Below are 14,380 nucleotides of genomic sequence, written 5' to 3' on the forward strand. Positions count from 1 at the left end.
ATAACATTACAGAGGGCTATGGGCCTGAATTTGTCAGGCGTATTGGCTTCTTCCCCCTTGGGAACCAGAGCAATGAACGTGGAGTTGAGAGAGGGGAGGAGCTAGTGCATGGAGCGAGATTCTTCCACTAGTTCCCAGACCTCTGCGTGTATTAGTTCCCAGAAATCATGAAAAAAATTTGCAGTAAAGCCATCAGGTCCAGGAGCCTTACCATCTTTTAACTGTGCCATTGCTTCCTCTACCTCTTGCTTTGTGACTGGTTGCAACAAATGTTTGTTGTGTTCTTCTGTGATGAGCTTGGGGATGTGCCTAGTGACCTCTTGTATTGCTGCTGTTCTGCTTCTGGTTTGTTCCTTGAGTGCTTCCTGAAAGTAATCCCTTAGATCTTTTTCCATATCTTCATGCGTTTCTAATTTCTCCCCTTGGTTATTGTTGATGAAGGTAATGTTATTGTGCATTCACCGTTGAATGGTAGATCGATGAAAGAATTTTGTATTTTTCTCACCTTCTTTTAACCATTTTATTCTGGATTTTTGGCGCCAGAGGATTTCCTCTTGAGATATCCGAGCTTCTAATGCTGTCCATGTGGCTTGCTCCTTGTCTGCCAATTCCTCTGTTCTGCCTTCTAGGATGATTGTTTGCTGTATTGTGCTCATTTCTTGTTCCAGTTTTTGCCTGGATTCCGTGATGTTCCCGAATTGAGTTTTATTCCACACCTTCAATACTTGTTTGAGATGTCAGAGTTTCTGTTGAAATATGAACATCTTTGCGCCTTCTGAAGGAGAGAATGATTTCCATGCCTCTTGGACCACCTCTTTGAATTTGGGATGACTGGCCCAAAAGGCTTCATATTTAAATGGTCGATTGCTGTGTTTACCAGGTCTCGTCCATTGCAACATGATTGGCCAATGGTCCGATCCCCCCTGAGGTAGGATGGAAGCGTTAAAGTCTCCGCCCAGGTGGATAGCGTTGTCTGAGATGAGAAAGCGGTCAAGTCGCGAGGCAATATTGTGTACTCCCCTGCGCTTGTTCGTCCATGTGAAGGTGCCATTGGAAGTTTGTATGTCTATAAGCTGATTACTTCGAATGAAGTCTTTGAAACCGGCGCTGTCATCTTCTAGCTTCATGCGCCCGCCTTTTTTTTCTCCCAGATGAGTGATAAGATTGAAGTCGCCTCCACTTATCCACAATGGGAATTGTCTGGTTGAGTTTAGATCTGTTAATGCTTCCAGCACATCTAGCTTGTGGTGCATATCTTGTGGGAAGTATGTATTGGTGAGGAGTCCATGAATGTCCGTTCCAAGAAGATGAAAATTAGCTTGAATGAAATGGTGGGTTGCATGAAAGTCTTGTAGCTTCAGGATCTGCGGATTCCATGCAATGGAGAGCCCGCCCGACGCCCCTACTGTGTCCACGGAAACTGATCTAATTCCGCTCCAGGCTTTGCGAAGGATCTTTTCAAGCGCTGTACTAATACTTTTTGTTTCTTGAAGGAATACCACTGCTGGTTTTTCCAACTGTATCATATTCTTCAACATTCTATGTTTCGAAGGACTGTTGAGCCCACGCATGTTCCAGGAGATAAGCTTCATGGGGAACTTTGGGGGTGGGGCTTGTAAAACGTGGTCAACTTCGGAAATCTCCCAGATTCCATAAGTATTTCTCCTAGAATGATGGTTCTTTGCAAATCGGTTTTGCGTCCCCTTTTCTTGGTTTCTTTTTGGATTTTCTTGCCGTCCCATGGACTGCCTGCTTGTACTCCAAGACATTTGTTGTGCTGAGCTTTGGCAAGGACTCCTGCAAGTCTGTCTATTTCCCATGGGGGAATTGAATTATATTCTTTTTGCTTGCAGGCCTCTTCAAGTTTAAGTATATCCAGACCATCTATACTTACCATTTCTTGATCTTCCTCCATAATAATGGGGATGTTCTGAGGGTCTTCTGTAGCCTCCTCATGCAAACTGAGGGCTAGTGCGGCATCAAGATCCATGGATGAGGGGTGTATATCAGCTTCTATGGTTGGCATTTTGGCATTCGAGTCAAGAGGAGCATTGGCCATTATAGAGGAGGAAGGATCCGAGGGGTTTTTTTGATCCTTGGATGATGATGGCTGCAGAGGCGAGGCGGGGGATACATTTGGCTGTGAGATTGAGGGATCTTGAGGAGCGAGGGCTTGAAATCTGTTTTGGGAGGCTAGCTTTTTGGGGCTTGAGGTAGTAGCAGCCTGTTTTTTAGTATGTCTGCGTCGAGAAGGCACTTTAATGAAACCCTCAGAGTCTTTGCTGGGTTCATTAACAGAAGATTTGAGCTGGGAGGTCAGAGGGCAGTCTCGGAACAGATGACCATGTTCATGACATTTACGACAGCGGAATGGAATATGTTCATAATCAAGAGGTTGAGTCCATTCATAGTCATCGTGAAAAAGACTTACCGAGTCTGCAAGGGTCTTCTTGAGATGCATTTGGACGCAGAGCCTGGCATATGAGGTGAATCTTCTGTTCTTGGTTTCCTCAGCAACTTTTATAAAGGTGCCAATGCGATCGTTGATGTCCTTCATCGTTTCTTCTCTCCAGTACTCCGTGGGGAGACCATACATGTGAATCCACACTGGAGCGTGACTTAGATCTTCTGTGTCTGGATTGAACCTCGATTTCCAATCTCGCAGGAAGAGACCTGCGGAGTTGAAGAAGTAAGGGCCTCCTTCAAATACTCTTATTTTGTCCTCCAGGCAGGTGAATATAGTAGTGAAGAAGCCTTTAGGGCCTAGTAGCAGCGATACATGCCCTTTGGGTTTCCATTTGGAGGCGATCCATCCATATAAAGCTTTTTTTGTTGGCCAGAACCCGAGAAATTTTCCAATGAGTGCATGATCTTGCATGTATTGGATTTCGCCATTGATTCTATGGCTGGGAAGCTCAACTTTGATTCGTTCTTTTGCCTTGGGGATGCAAGTGGCCGATGTTGCCTTTCGCTGTGACGCTCTTGGAGTATTTGTCTCTTCCCCTTCCGTGTCTGGGTGTTGTACTGAAATGTCAGGCTGTTCGGAACTTTGGCCTTGTTCTGGAAATGAACCAGGTGGAGGCGAGGAGAACACGGGTGCACCGCCATTCCGTTGCTGTTCAATTGAAGGAGGGGGGGGCTTGAGATCCCGCCCCTCCCTTCCGAGAGGACATGACGCGATGTCCTATATATTCCAGAACCGTTACTGCTAGCTATTCCGAGTATGATGACGTTCTGAGAAGGTCCTATTTATAAGATATATTCAACTGGCTAGAATTTTTTAAAAGAACTTGATTTCTTGGCCCTTGAAAAACTCAAACAACATTGAAATGATTTCCTTCACTTGGGGAGATCCAACTAAACCTTACTACCATTATAGATTTTATCATTTGGGTAAATTGATCTGATATATTTAGTTATTGTAATTTGATGATGCGGTCCAAAAATCAAATCACAGATGGTAGTGTTATGAAACCAGCTCAAGAAAAGATAGAAAAGATATATCAACGCCTTAGAATTTAGCCTCTTTGAGGGGGCAACCTCCTTTACATTACATAAATGAACAATTCTTGGATGATACAAATGATAAAACCTCCTTTCTATATATAGGAGTCTAAGGAGTCACAATATAACCCAGCCGACCTAACAATAATAATATAAAGCCACAAAAATAACAATAGAGGGATTCTATGGGGCACAGTAATAACAATATGGGGATAATAGGGGCACAACAATATTAATAAGGGGTACAATTACAATAGTAATGGGGTAACCACTAGTATTATAGGGACTCAACATGCCCCTCTCTTTCAAAAAAGTGTTGTCCTCAATGCTTGAGTAGTTCTGGATACTTTTGTATAAAATTCTCATGCTCCCATGTGGAATCTTCAGCGGATAAGTTCTTCCACTTGATAAGATACTCCAAAATAGATCAATTTCTTAGCTGTCGAGTTCTTGTTTCTGTGACTGCTTTCGGTTCCAATATAATTTTTCCTTCCTCATTAAGTTTTGGCAATATTGATTGAACTGGGAGCTTGTCGCTTATAACCTTCTTTAAACATGAAACATGGAAAACCGGGTGCAATCGAGAAGCTGCAGGAAGCTCCAATTTGTATGCCATAGTACCAATCTTTTGCAACACCTTGTATGGACCAGAATACGTTGGTGATAATTTATTATCCTTCTTAGCTTGCTTGAGGGACATTTTCTTATATGGTTGTAGCCGTTGGAATACCCAATCAACTACATCAAAAATTCTTTCGCTACGATGTTGATCTGCCTGTTGTTTCATTCTATTCTGTGCCAACACGAGGTTATCCTTTAAGAGTTGGAGGACTTGTTGTTGATGTTCGATGTGATGTTCCACTGCCTGAACCTTAGAATTTTCTCTTAAATATGATGTCATGGATGGTGGGTGATACCCATAAAGTGCCATAAATGGGGTCATTTTTGTTGTTGTATGGAAGGAAGTGTTATACCACCATTCAGCCAGAGGTAACCATTTGACCCATTGTGTTTGTTTATTAGATACAAAGCAATGAAGATATCCTTCCTAACATTTGTTTACTATCTCAGTTTTCCCATCAAATTGAGGATGATAAGATGAGCTACAAGCTAAGTGAGTACCAAGAAAAGAAAATAATTTTGTCCAAAAATTTCCAGTGAAAATGGGATCTTTGTCACTTACAATAATCTTTGGGTTTCCATGTAGCTTTTGAATTGTTTCCATAAATGCAATAGAAACTGTGCTGGCTTTAAATGGATGTGATAATGCACAAAAGTGTTCATACTTGGTAATTCTATCAACTACCACCATGATGACACTCTTTCCCTCAGACTTGGGTAAACTTGTGATAAAATCCATTGAAACCTCCTCTCAATGTTGGCTTGGAATGGATAAAGGTTGTAATAGTCCCGGTGTCTTAATTGTTTCAACTTTATTTTGTTGGCAAACCAAACATTCTGCCACAAACTTTTGAATATCTGATTTAAGGCCATCCCAAAAAAATTCCTTCTTAACCCTGTGGTAAGTTTTTAAAAATCTTGAGTGCCCTCCTAAGGGAGAAGTGTGCAATTCTATAAGAATATTTTGTTTTAGCTGGTAATTCTTGCAGAAGTATAAGCGATATTTGTACCATAACGAATCATTTTGCCAGCTAAATGTATCAGACGTACTGGAATCTTGTTGTAACTTTCTAATAAGTGCCCACACTTCTTCATCATTCTTCCATTCCTCCCTTGCTTCGTTTATCCAATCTAGTTGGATAATAGAAATGGCGCACAACAATGCTTCGACATCCTCATCCTTTCTTGAGAGTGCATCTGCCACCACATTTTGCTTCCCTTTTTTGTAGATGATTTCAAAGTCATAACCCAACGTCTTTGTGACCCACTTTTTTTGCTCTTTCAGAGGATAATATTTGTTCTAAAAAGTATTTAAGGCTATCATGATCCGTTTTTACCTTGAAGTGTCTTCCCATTAGGTAGGGTCGCCATTTCTTAAGTTCATGGAGTATTGCCAGCATTTCCTTCTCTTAAATATCTTTGTGTAAAAACTTTCCCTTGATTGGACGACTTTCAAAAGCAATGGGTCTTTCATCTTGCATTAGAACAACACCAATTCCATTTCCTGAAGCATCACATTCCACAATAAAGGTTTTTGTGAATTCCAGTGTAGCTAAGACCGGTGCTTGGCACATTGCCTCTTTAAGATGTTCGAAGGCCTTTGTTGCTTCCGAAGTCCATGAAAATGCATCTTTGTTCAAAAATGTTGTTAGAGGTGCTGCTATTCTCCCATAATTCTTAACAAACTTGCGATAACATAGAAAATTTTAGGGGCGAATGTTCGCCCTTTGGCGAAATTAAGGGGTTTTAATTTTTTAGTGGGCCAATATTTTGTATCATAGTACATTTTTACAAATCACCTCAAATAGCCCACCTTATTTTAAGGGAGAGGGTAAAAAAGGTAAATTTAGCCCTTGAAATTAGGAGTTACAACCTTCCATTCGCCCATTTTCAAGAATAGGTTTTATTTAAGTGAATCCTATGGGCCAAAGGCCCAAATACCATATTTATAAAAGAGGTATGGTAAATTAATAAAAGTATAAATAAATGAGAGGTATGGTAAATAAATAAAACATTTTTTATATTTACTCCATAAGTCACCTTATATACATGCAATGGTGTAAACAAATAAGAATATAAGTAAAGTGGAGGTATGGTAAATAAATAAAACATATTTTTATACTTACTCAAAAGGTATGGTAAATAAATAAAAATATAAATAAACTAGACACATGGTAAATAAATAAAACCTATTTTTATATTTAGTCCATAACCCTCATTCTATTTATGAAGGCTCAAGAAAGAGGTTTTATTTAAGTGAATCCTATGGGCCAAATACCATATTTGTAAAAGAGGTATGGTAAATTAATAAAAATATAAATAAACAAGAGGTATGGTAAACAAATAAAACATTTTTTATATTTACTCCATAAGTCACCTTATATTTACGAACACTCAAAAAATGCGTTATATTTAGGTGAAACCTATGGGCAAAATACTATGGGACAAATACCATGGACTAGATTGTTATTAATACCATGCAAAAAAACATTATTAACCCTAATATTAGTATTAATAAAAATAAAAATGGCACATGGTATTGACCCATGGGATTCACCAAAATGGCACATGGTATTGACCCATGGTATTCCCCTGGAATGTAGCCTATTTAAATGGGGGAATTAAACCAGCATAGATCCATCTTTACTCTGGATCTACTAACCCCCGAGAGGTATCAAATATCGTGATATGCAAACTAGCATAGAGTGAAAAAATATTTGATCTGATCAAGAGTAAAAATGGATGTTTTAATTTAATGTACGTTAAACATTTTAGCTTGGTTAAAATAAAAAATAAAATAAAAATCAACTATTAATTTTATTAATTTTTATAAATTACTAATAGTGATTTTTAAGCTCCACGTCTATGATAACCCATGGTATTGACCCATGGTAATACCGTGGAATTCATGTGAGCATAAACTATTTAAAGGGAAATTCTATCATCCTAGATCCATCTTAATTCTGGGTCTACCAAGTGCTCAGAAGGATAAATAGATTTCATCCCCGTAAGAGTGGTAGATGTGGAGTTAAGATGGATATAGCTTGGATTTTATGATAATGAAGATATTAAATAGACTTAGGAAATTATATTGTAAAAACATCTTAAGGTGAATGGTTAAACCATAGACATTGGACAAGTATATTTGTATACTTTTGTTTTAAACTGAAACAAATCCAGGGCTAAAAGGAATGGATTGATTGCACTAGTCATCCTTCTATAACTTTCCAACATATGCTGGAGTAAACAGATTGTAATTTGGGTAATTTTTCTAATTGCAAACAGGAACATACTTGTGTATTGGAAGGGTGGTTACGAGGTCCCTAGATGTGATGAATTTGAATTTTTCTTGGTTTTATATATAGTATTAGATTTTTTCTCATGCTTTCTGTGAATGGCACGGGTGAATTTTATCCTACACCCACTAGGTTATCGATATGTAATTTTGGTAATTTTGATTTCAAAAGATATTTTAAAGAAATGCAATGATTTCATTTGTGTATTCAATAGACACAAGATTTTATAATTGAGTAAAATATTCGCCATGCCTGGTGAGAGATTCGCCAAAAAATTATATATACATATCATATTATTGATAAAATCACCTTCCATTTTTCCTATATACCATGGAGATTCACCCATTTATTATACATGTAAATTTGGGGGGTTCTTAAAATTTTCCCTCTGCGATAATACCCTGTCAACCCGAGAAATCCTCGCAGATGCTTTATGGATGTGGGGATTTTCCATTCCTTAATGGCTTTAATTTTGCTAGGGTCTACCTTAACCCCTTCATGAGATACAATATGACCCAGATGTTCCACCTGTTGGACTCCAAAGAAACATCTGGATATTTTTGCATATAATTGTTTTTCCTCCAATAGTTGTAGCACACTGTGAACATGTTCAACATGATCCTTCCAAGACTTGTTGTAGATTAGTATATCATTAGAAAATACTAACACAAATTTTCTAAGGAATGGTTTGAAAATCGAATTCATCAAACCTTGAAATGTTGAAGGTGCATTGGTAAGGCCAAAAGGCATGACCAAAAATTCATAATGACCCTCATGAGTTCTAAATGTTGTTTTCAGAATGTCTTCAATCTTCATTCTAATTTGATGATATCCTGAATGAAGATCCAACTTGGTGAAGTAAATTGATCCATGCAATTCATCCAGTAATTCATCAATGACAGGAATGGGAAACTTATCTTTAATAGTGAGCTTGTTGAGCTCCCTATAATCCGAACACATGCGCCATGATCCATCCTTCTTGTGCAGCAATACTACTGGAGCAGAGAAAGAAATTTGACTCGGTTGAATTATACCAGCCTCTAGCATTTCTGCAACCATATGTTCAATTTCACTCTTTTGGGCATAGGTATATCTGTATGGCTTGATGTTTGGAGGAACACTTCCTGGAATCAGATGAATAGCATGATCATGATCGCGCATAGGCGGGAGACCTTTGGGAGTCTCAAATACCTTGGAATGATTGTCCAAGAATTTTTTGAGGTCTGGAGAAATAGATGATTCCAATGTGGAAACATCTAGCGAATATAATTGTGCAATTACACCTCTTTGTTCCTTTTCTAGAAGCTTTTTCATACCATTAGAGTTGATTATCTTTCCCGGTTTCCCTTCAATACCCCTTAATTCAACTTCCTTTCCTTCCTTAGAAAATTTGAACAAAAGTTCTTGAAAATTAAAAGCTATTGTACCCAAGGATTGTAGCCATTGGACTCCTAGTACAACATCAGCACCTCCCATTGGAATGGAAAGCATTGGACTAGTCAATACATATTCTCCCACGGATAGCTTGATATTATGGCACTTTCGAGAGGAATTTATTGTTTCTCCATTTTCAACCATCACTTGACACTCTGGTGCTGGATATAAGAAGCAATTCAATTCTTTTGCTACCTTACAATGAATAAAATTGTGGGTACTTCCTGAATCAATCAACACTATTACCTTTTTCTTCTTGATTTGTCCTTCTATCTTGATGGTTTGAGGAGTGGTAATTCCCACCAATGCATTACAAGATATGGTCGGATTCATTTCTTCTTTATCTAGGCTTTGTTCTTGGAGTATATCCTCTTCTTTTGACCCTTCTTGCTCATTTTCTTCTTCCTCTTCACAATCTATGTAGAATAATTTCTTCTCAACACACTTATGACCTTTAGGTTCTTTGCTATCACAACTATAACAAAGCCCTTTTGCTCTTTTTTCTTCCAATTGTTGTGGTGTCAACGTTATAGGTTGTGGAAGACTAGGGGCAACAACACTTCCGTATTTATAGTTGTGAGTGGTATGCTTCCTGGTTGCCATAATTTTTCTTTCAATTTTTCTTGCTAACCTAAATGCCTTCTCTAATGAATCAGGTTCCCAAAGGCGAACATCATGTTGGATATTATCCTTTAAAGACGCTATGAACACATCAATCCTATGCTCCTCTGGAGTATTTTTTACCCTTATGTTCAATTTTTGGAACTCCTCAATGTGCTCCATTATTGAACCCTTTTGTTTGAGACTTATCAATTGGCTAAAGGAAGTGTTTCTTTTTGTATCCTCATAATGTGCTATCAATTCTTTCGTAAAAATTTCCCAAGTGATAAATTTTTTACGAGAGAAAAGCCATTGACACCATACAATTGATTTGGTTCAAAATATAAAGTTGCGATACGTACCTTTTGTGTGTTTTGCACATTACTGAGATCGAAAAATTGCTCCATCTGTAATATCCCTGTTCCAGGATCCTTGCCATCAAACTTCCTCATATCGATTTTTGGAATATGGTGGGTCTTCAATCCAACATTAGAGTCTATGGAATCATGATTAACATTTCTTTTATTCTCATCATGAGTTTCCTTTACTATCCTTTCACCATTAGTAAGCATTTCTTGTAGAAACTTTGTTAAATCTGTCTTCAAATCTTCCATGCTTGTCTTCAAATCTATCTTCAAATCATCCATCTTAGCTTCCGCGTCAATCATCTTAGCTTTTACGCCTTTCCTTAAACAGTCCATCTTAGCTTCTACACCTTTCTTTAAACCATCCATCTTAGCTTCTACATCTTTCTTTAAACCATCCATCTTAGATTCTGTTCCTTTTTGTGCAAGGGACAGTTGTTGCACTTGGTCTTGTAATTTTGATATATCATGTTGAATTCTTCCTCTTCTTCATGAGTCATGCTAAAGCTTTCAGGTTCCTTACTAGGTGTTTGCATTTTCTTTCCTCGGGGCATTAGTTACCGATAATAATGCTCTACCATGCCCTTTGAATTCATTCGAAATAAATTTCAAACCAATCTGAAGCAAAAATTTAAAAGAATCTACACACCTTTTTTCACTTTGTAGGAGCTCGATATTGCCTCTGATGTATCTTTGTACATTCAAATCATCTAGTTCTGAAATTGTGACCTGCAGTAGCTCTCTTTGTCCTTTTTCCAATGCCACCAGTCTGATCCAAATTGGATTCTCCAAGGAAGAGTTATGTGAAATCTCCCACAGTGACCTGATTATAGACTAGTTCAGTAGAGTGAACTTGTACGACATGCCAGGAGTCACTGTTTCAACCTTTGGCTTGCAAAAAATATATAAGAAACTACAGTCTGTGCTCTTTCTATAACTTCTTATGAAATTTGAATCCAATGCTGAGAGAGAAAGTTATGATGATTTTCCCCAGGTCACTTGTTTGGAATGTAATTTAGGAGTCTGAAAAAATACCAACTTCCTCAGATCATATCTTCGCAAATATAGCACGAAAAGCTCTGCAATTTGGAACCAAGCTTTAGCATGATGTATTCTCAAATGGGTTTTTTCTTAGCTTCTGTGATGTCGCAGAAACAAATTTATAGCGAAAATTCCACGATGACTTGTTTGGAGCAGCAAAACCCTAAAATCCAAAGCTCTGATACCAAATGTTATGAAACCAGCTCAAGAAAAGATAGAAAGGATAGATCAACGCCTTAGAATTTAGCCTCTTTGAGGGGCAACCTCCTTTACATTACATAAATGAACAATTCTTGGATGATACAAATACAAAACCTCCTTTCTATATATAGGAGCCTAAGGAGTCACAATATAACCCAGCTGACCTAACAATAATAATATAAAGCCACAATAATAACAATAGAGGGATTCTATGGGGCATAGTAATAACAATATGGGGATAATAGGGGCACAACAATATTAATAAGGGGTACAATTACAATAGTAATGGGGTAATCACTAGTATTATAGGGACCCAACAGGTAGGAAGACTTGAGTATCTCAAAAGTAGTCTTCATGCGGCTATAGGCAATGCAAATGGAGGATTTTTGAATTCTCAAATAGTTTTGTTGATTGGTTTGTAGATCAGAAGGAAAACTGCCAAATGTATAACAGAGTATGGAAGGAGGATTGAAGAGCATACTAGGGAGTATGAATTGAATAAAAATGAATGCCACAAGGCCTTGATGTGCCTTAACGACCATAATTTTCAAAATGAAAATCTGAGGGCTAAACTCGATAAAATGTCATTTCATGTTGAAGGTCTAGGTCGAACAAATTGATCTTTTTGTTCCCATTACTGATAAGCCAAAGAATTGGAATTATCTAATGCAAAAATTTCCTTGTTACAGATCAAGTTATATAAGGCTAAACTTCTCAATTAAGGGAGATTCAAGACACATATCAAAGGCATAATTAGTTTTGGGCTTCATCAGTTGAAGGCATGAAGGCTAAAATTCAAATAACTTTGGTATTGAATAATACTGGCATACAAATTTAAGTTGAGTCGTCTTCCTGTACTCCACCTCGTTCGATGTTCAATGAATAATCTTGTCTAATACTTGGTAGCAAATACTAAAGAGATATTATGATAACCTTTCGGAAGGGGCACATAAATGTGTCAGTGTTATCCCTGACATTGCTGGGATGACATCTATTGTGCAATCTCTGTGTAAGTGTGATAAATATTCTGTTTTTGAGATAAAATTTTATTAATTTTTATGAAGCTATTAAGTTTTACAGTGTGAAGATCTCAAGAAGAAGCTCAAAAAAGAGACAATGTAAAGGAAAAAACTTTAAAATAAAGTGTTGAATCTTACAGGCAACTTGTTGATTTAATTCGTTTTATGCATTGCACAAGGATTAACAGGTTAGATAACGTGATTTTTTGGTCTTTGTCAGGAAATATCAAAGCATTGTGTAGATGTTGTCCATTGAGTGATGGAGAAATATTAGCGAGAGCTTCTCCAGTGGTATAATTTGATACAATTATAGACAATGAACCAATCATCCTGTTAATGGTTCTTCAAAGAAAGTATTCAAATTTGATCGTGTTTTTACCATTTAGTACTTACTAATCGAGAAAATCAAGGTAAGATGTACAAAATAATATCTTTTGGATCTGAAATTTATTAATAATAAGTTCACAAATTCATTGATTAGAGCTATTTCTATGGGCAATGGTTATTTTTGTCAATACTGCACCAGTTTTCATGTCAGTTTTGGATGGCGATAATGTGTGTATCTTTGCGTATGGGAAAACTGGAACTCGGAAGACATTTATCATGGAGGGAAAACATGACAATATGTGACTAAACGATCGAACATTGGAGGAGTTATTTCATGTACCTAATGATAGAAATGGATTATTTAAATATGATATCTCAGTAAGAGTATTGGAAGTTAACAATGAGCAGATTCATGAGCTACTTTCATCCCCAACTCATCCAAGGCATACTATTAAAAAGTAACTTCTACCTTTCTTTGTGTTTATGTTCATTTCTAGTTTCCTAAAAAAATATGAGATAGATTTGATATATATATTGTTCTATTCTACGAAACAATTTTAGTATATTTGATTGAGAATGACTTAGTGGTCTGTTAGGCTTGAAGTAAAGCAAGGTAGCGAAAAGTGTCCATCATGTTGCAGGTCTTGTTGAAGCATAAGGTCTCTCTGCCAGCTACATGGTGGGTGGAATTGATCCTAAGGATATCTTGAGATCGACAAAGGAGAGGTCAATATTTATGAAGAATGGAGGAATAATTTTCAATTCGTAATTCAAATGAAATCCTGTCATCAATTTTATTGTTAGTTATTTGTTCATTTGTTTATGTTTTTTAAGGTTTAATGAAGTTAAAAATTGGAAGAAGTTGGTCTGTGAATTTGGTTTCAGAACCATGGGGATTTTGAGACATTTAGGGGCCTTTGACTGTCATTTAGGGCCTAATGTTGCAATGATTCAACACCTCTCTTAAAGCCTCACTTTGGCTTAGATCCGGTAGTCATTTCCAATCAATTTCTAGATGTTGCTCTTATACCATGTTGAAAATTGACCCTAGTATTTGCACTTTGTTAGCATGCTTATCTCAAGATGGGAATCCTTCCAACAAAAACCACTTTCCAAGTCATTTCTGTTGGGAGAAAGTTTGGAGAATGTTCCATGTCACTAGAACTAACAAAACCTCAGTGATAGGACTTTTCTAGATAGCATGTACCACACTAGGAACCAAAACATTTTTTTTAGCTAATAATGGAAGTAGAATCAATGCCTTATACAGTTTAACAAGTATAGTAGATCAAACTTACCCAGCAATTGAACCTATGAAACATAGTTGTGTAATTACAAGTATGATACACACAAACAAACAAATATATATATACATATACATATATATATATATATATATATAGAGAGAGAGAGAGAGAGAGAGAGAGAGAGAGAGAGAGAGAGAGAGAGAGAGAGAGAGAGAGAGAGAGAGAGAGAGAGAGAGAGAGAGAGAGAGAGAGAGAGAGAGAGAGAGAGAGAGAGAGAGAGAGAGAGAGAGAGAGAGAGAGAGAGAGAGAGAGAGAGAGAGAGAGAGAGAGAGAGAGAGAGAGAGAGAGAGAGAGAGAGAGAGAGAGAGAGAGAGAGAGAGAGAGAGAGAGAGAGAGAGAGAGAGAGAGAGAGAGAGAGAGAGAGAGCTATCCCCTCAACAAACTCAGTGATTCAATGTTTTTTATTCTTTTTTTTTTCAACTATGCTGCTCTCCATAAGGAATTTGAAACAGGAGGTACACACACTCTCACATTACAGATTATTGTTTTTTTCTTTCAACCTGCACAACTACAAACCTTATGAATACAAAAATAAATATTGTAGTAGAAATGCAATAAAATGTATTTTATTATCAATGCTGAAACCATTGGAAGATGTCATTGACAAGGACCAAAAGAATGACATTTAGGGAACAACCTCCACTCACTCCAATATACAACTAGGT

The 14,380-nt window shown here is 37.3% G+C and overlaps 1 protein-coding gene and 1 pseudogene across 1 annotated transcript; one reads left to right on the forward strand and one right to left on the reverse strand.

Moving 5' to 3' along the window:
• Positions 1-737: 737 nt before the first annotated feature.
• LOC149196480 (uncharacterized) lies at positions 738-1,571 on the reverse strand. The gene has a single exon (XM_089408298.1). The coding sequence runs from the start codon at positions 1,569-1,571 to the stop codon at positions 738-740; it is 834 nt and encodes a 277-aa protein (XP_089264424.1).
• Positions 1,572-2,958: 1,387 nt separating this feature from the next.
• LOC149196481 (kinesin-like protein KIN-14R) overlaps positions 2,959-14,380 on the forward strand; it is a 91,776-nt pseudogene continuing 80,354 nt past the window's right edge.

Source organism: Pinus tabuliformis, chromosome 2_2 (assembly GCF_031772625.1).
Source record: "Pinus tabuliformis cultivar Carrire ecotype Pingquan chromosome 2_2, CPIR1, whole genome shotgun sequence".
In the NCBI taxonomy this organism is placed as follows: Eukaryota; Viridiplantae; Streptophyta; class Pinopsida; order Pinales; family Pinaceae; genus Pinus; species Pinus tabuliformis.

Bases quoted from the DNA above. Each gene is read 5' to 3' on its own strand.
- LOC149196480 (XM_089408298.1), bottom strand. From the start codon at position 1,571: ATGCGTGGGCTCAACAGTCCTTCGAAACATAGAATGTTGAAGAATATG.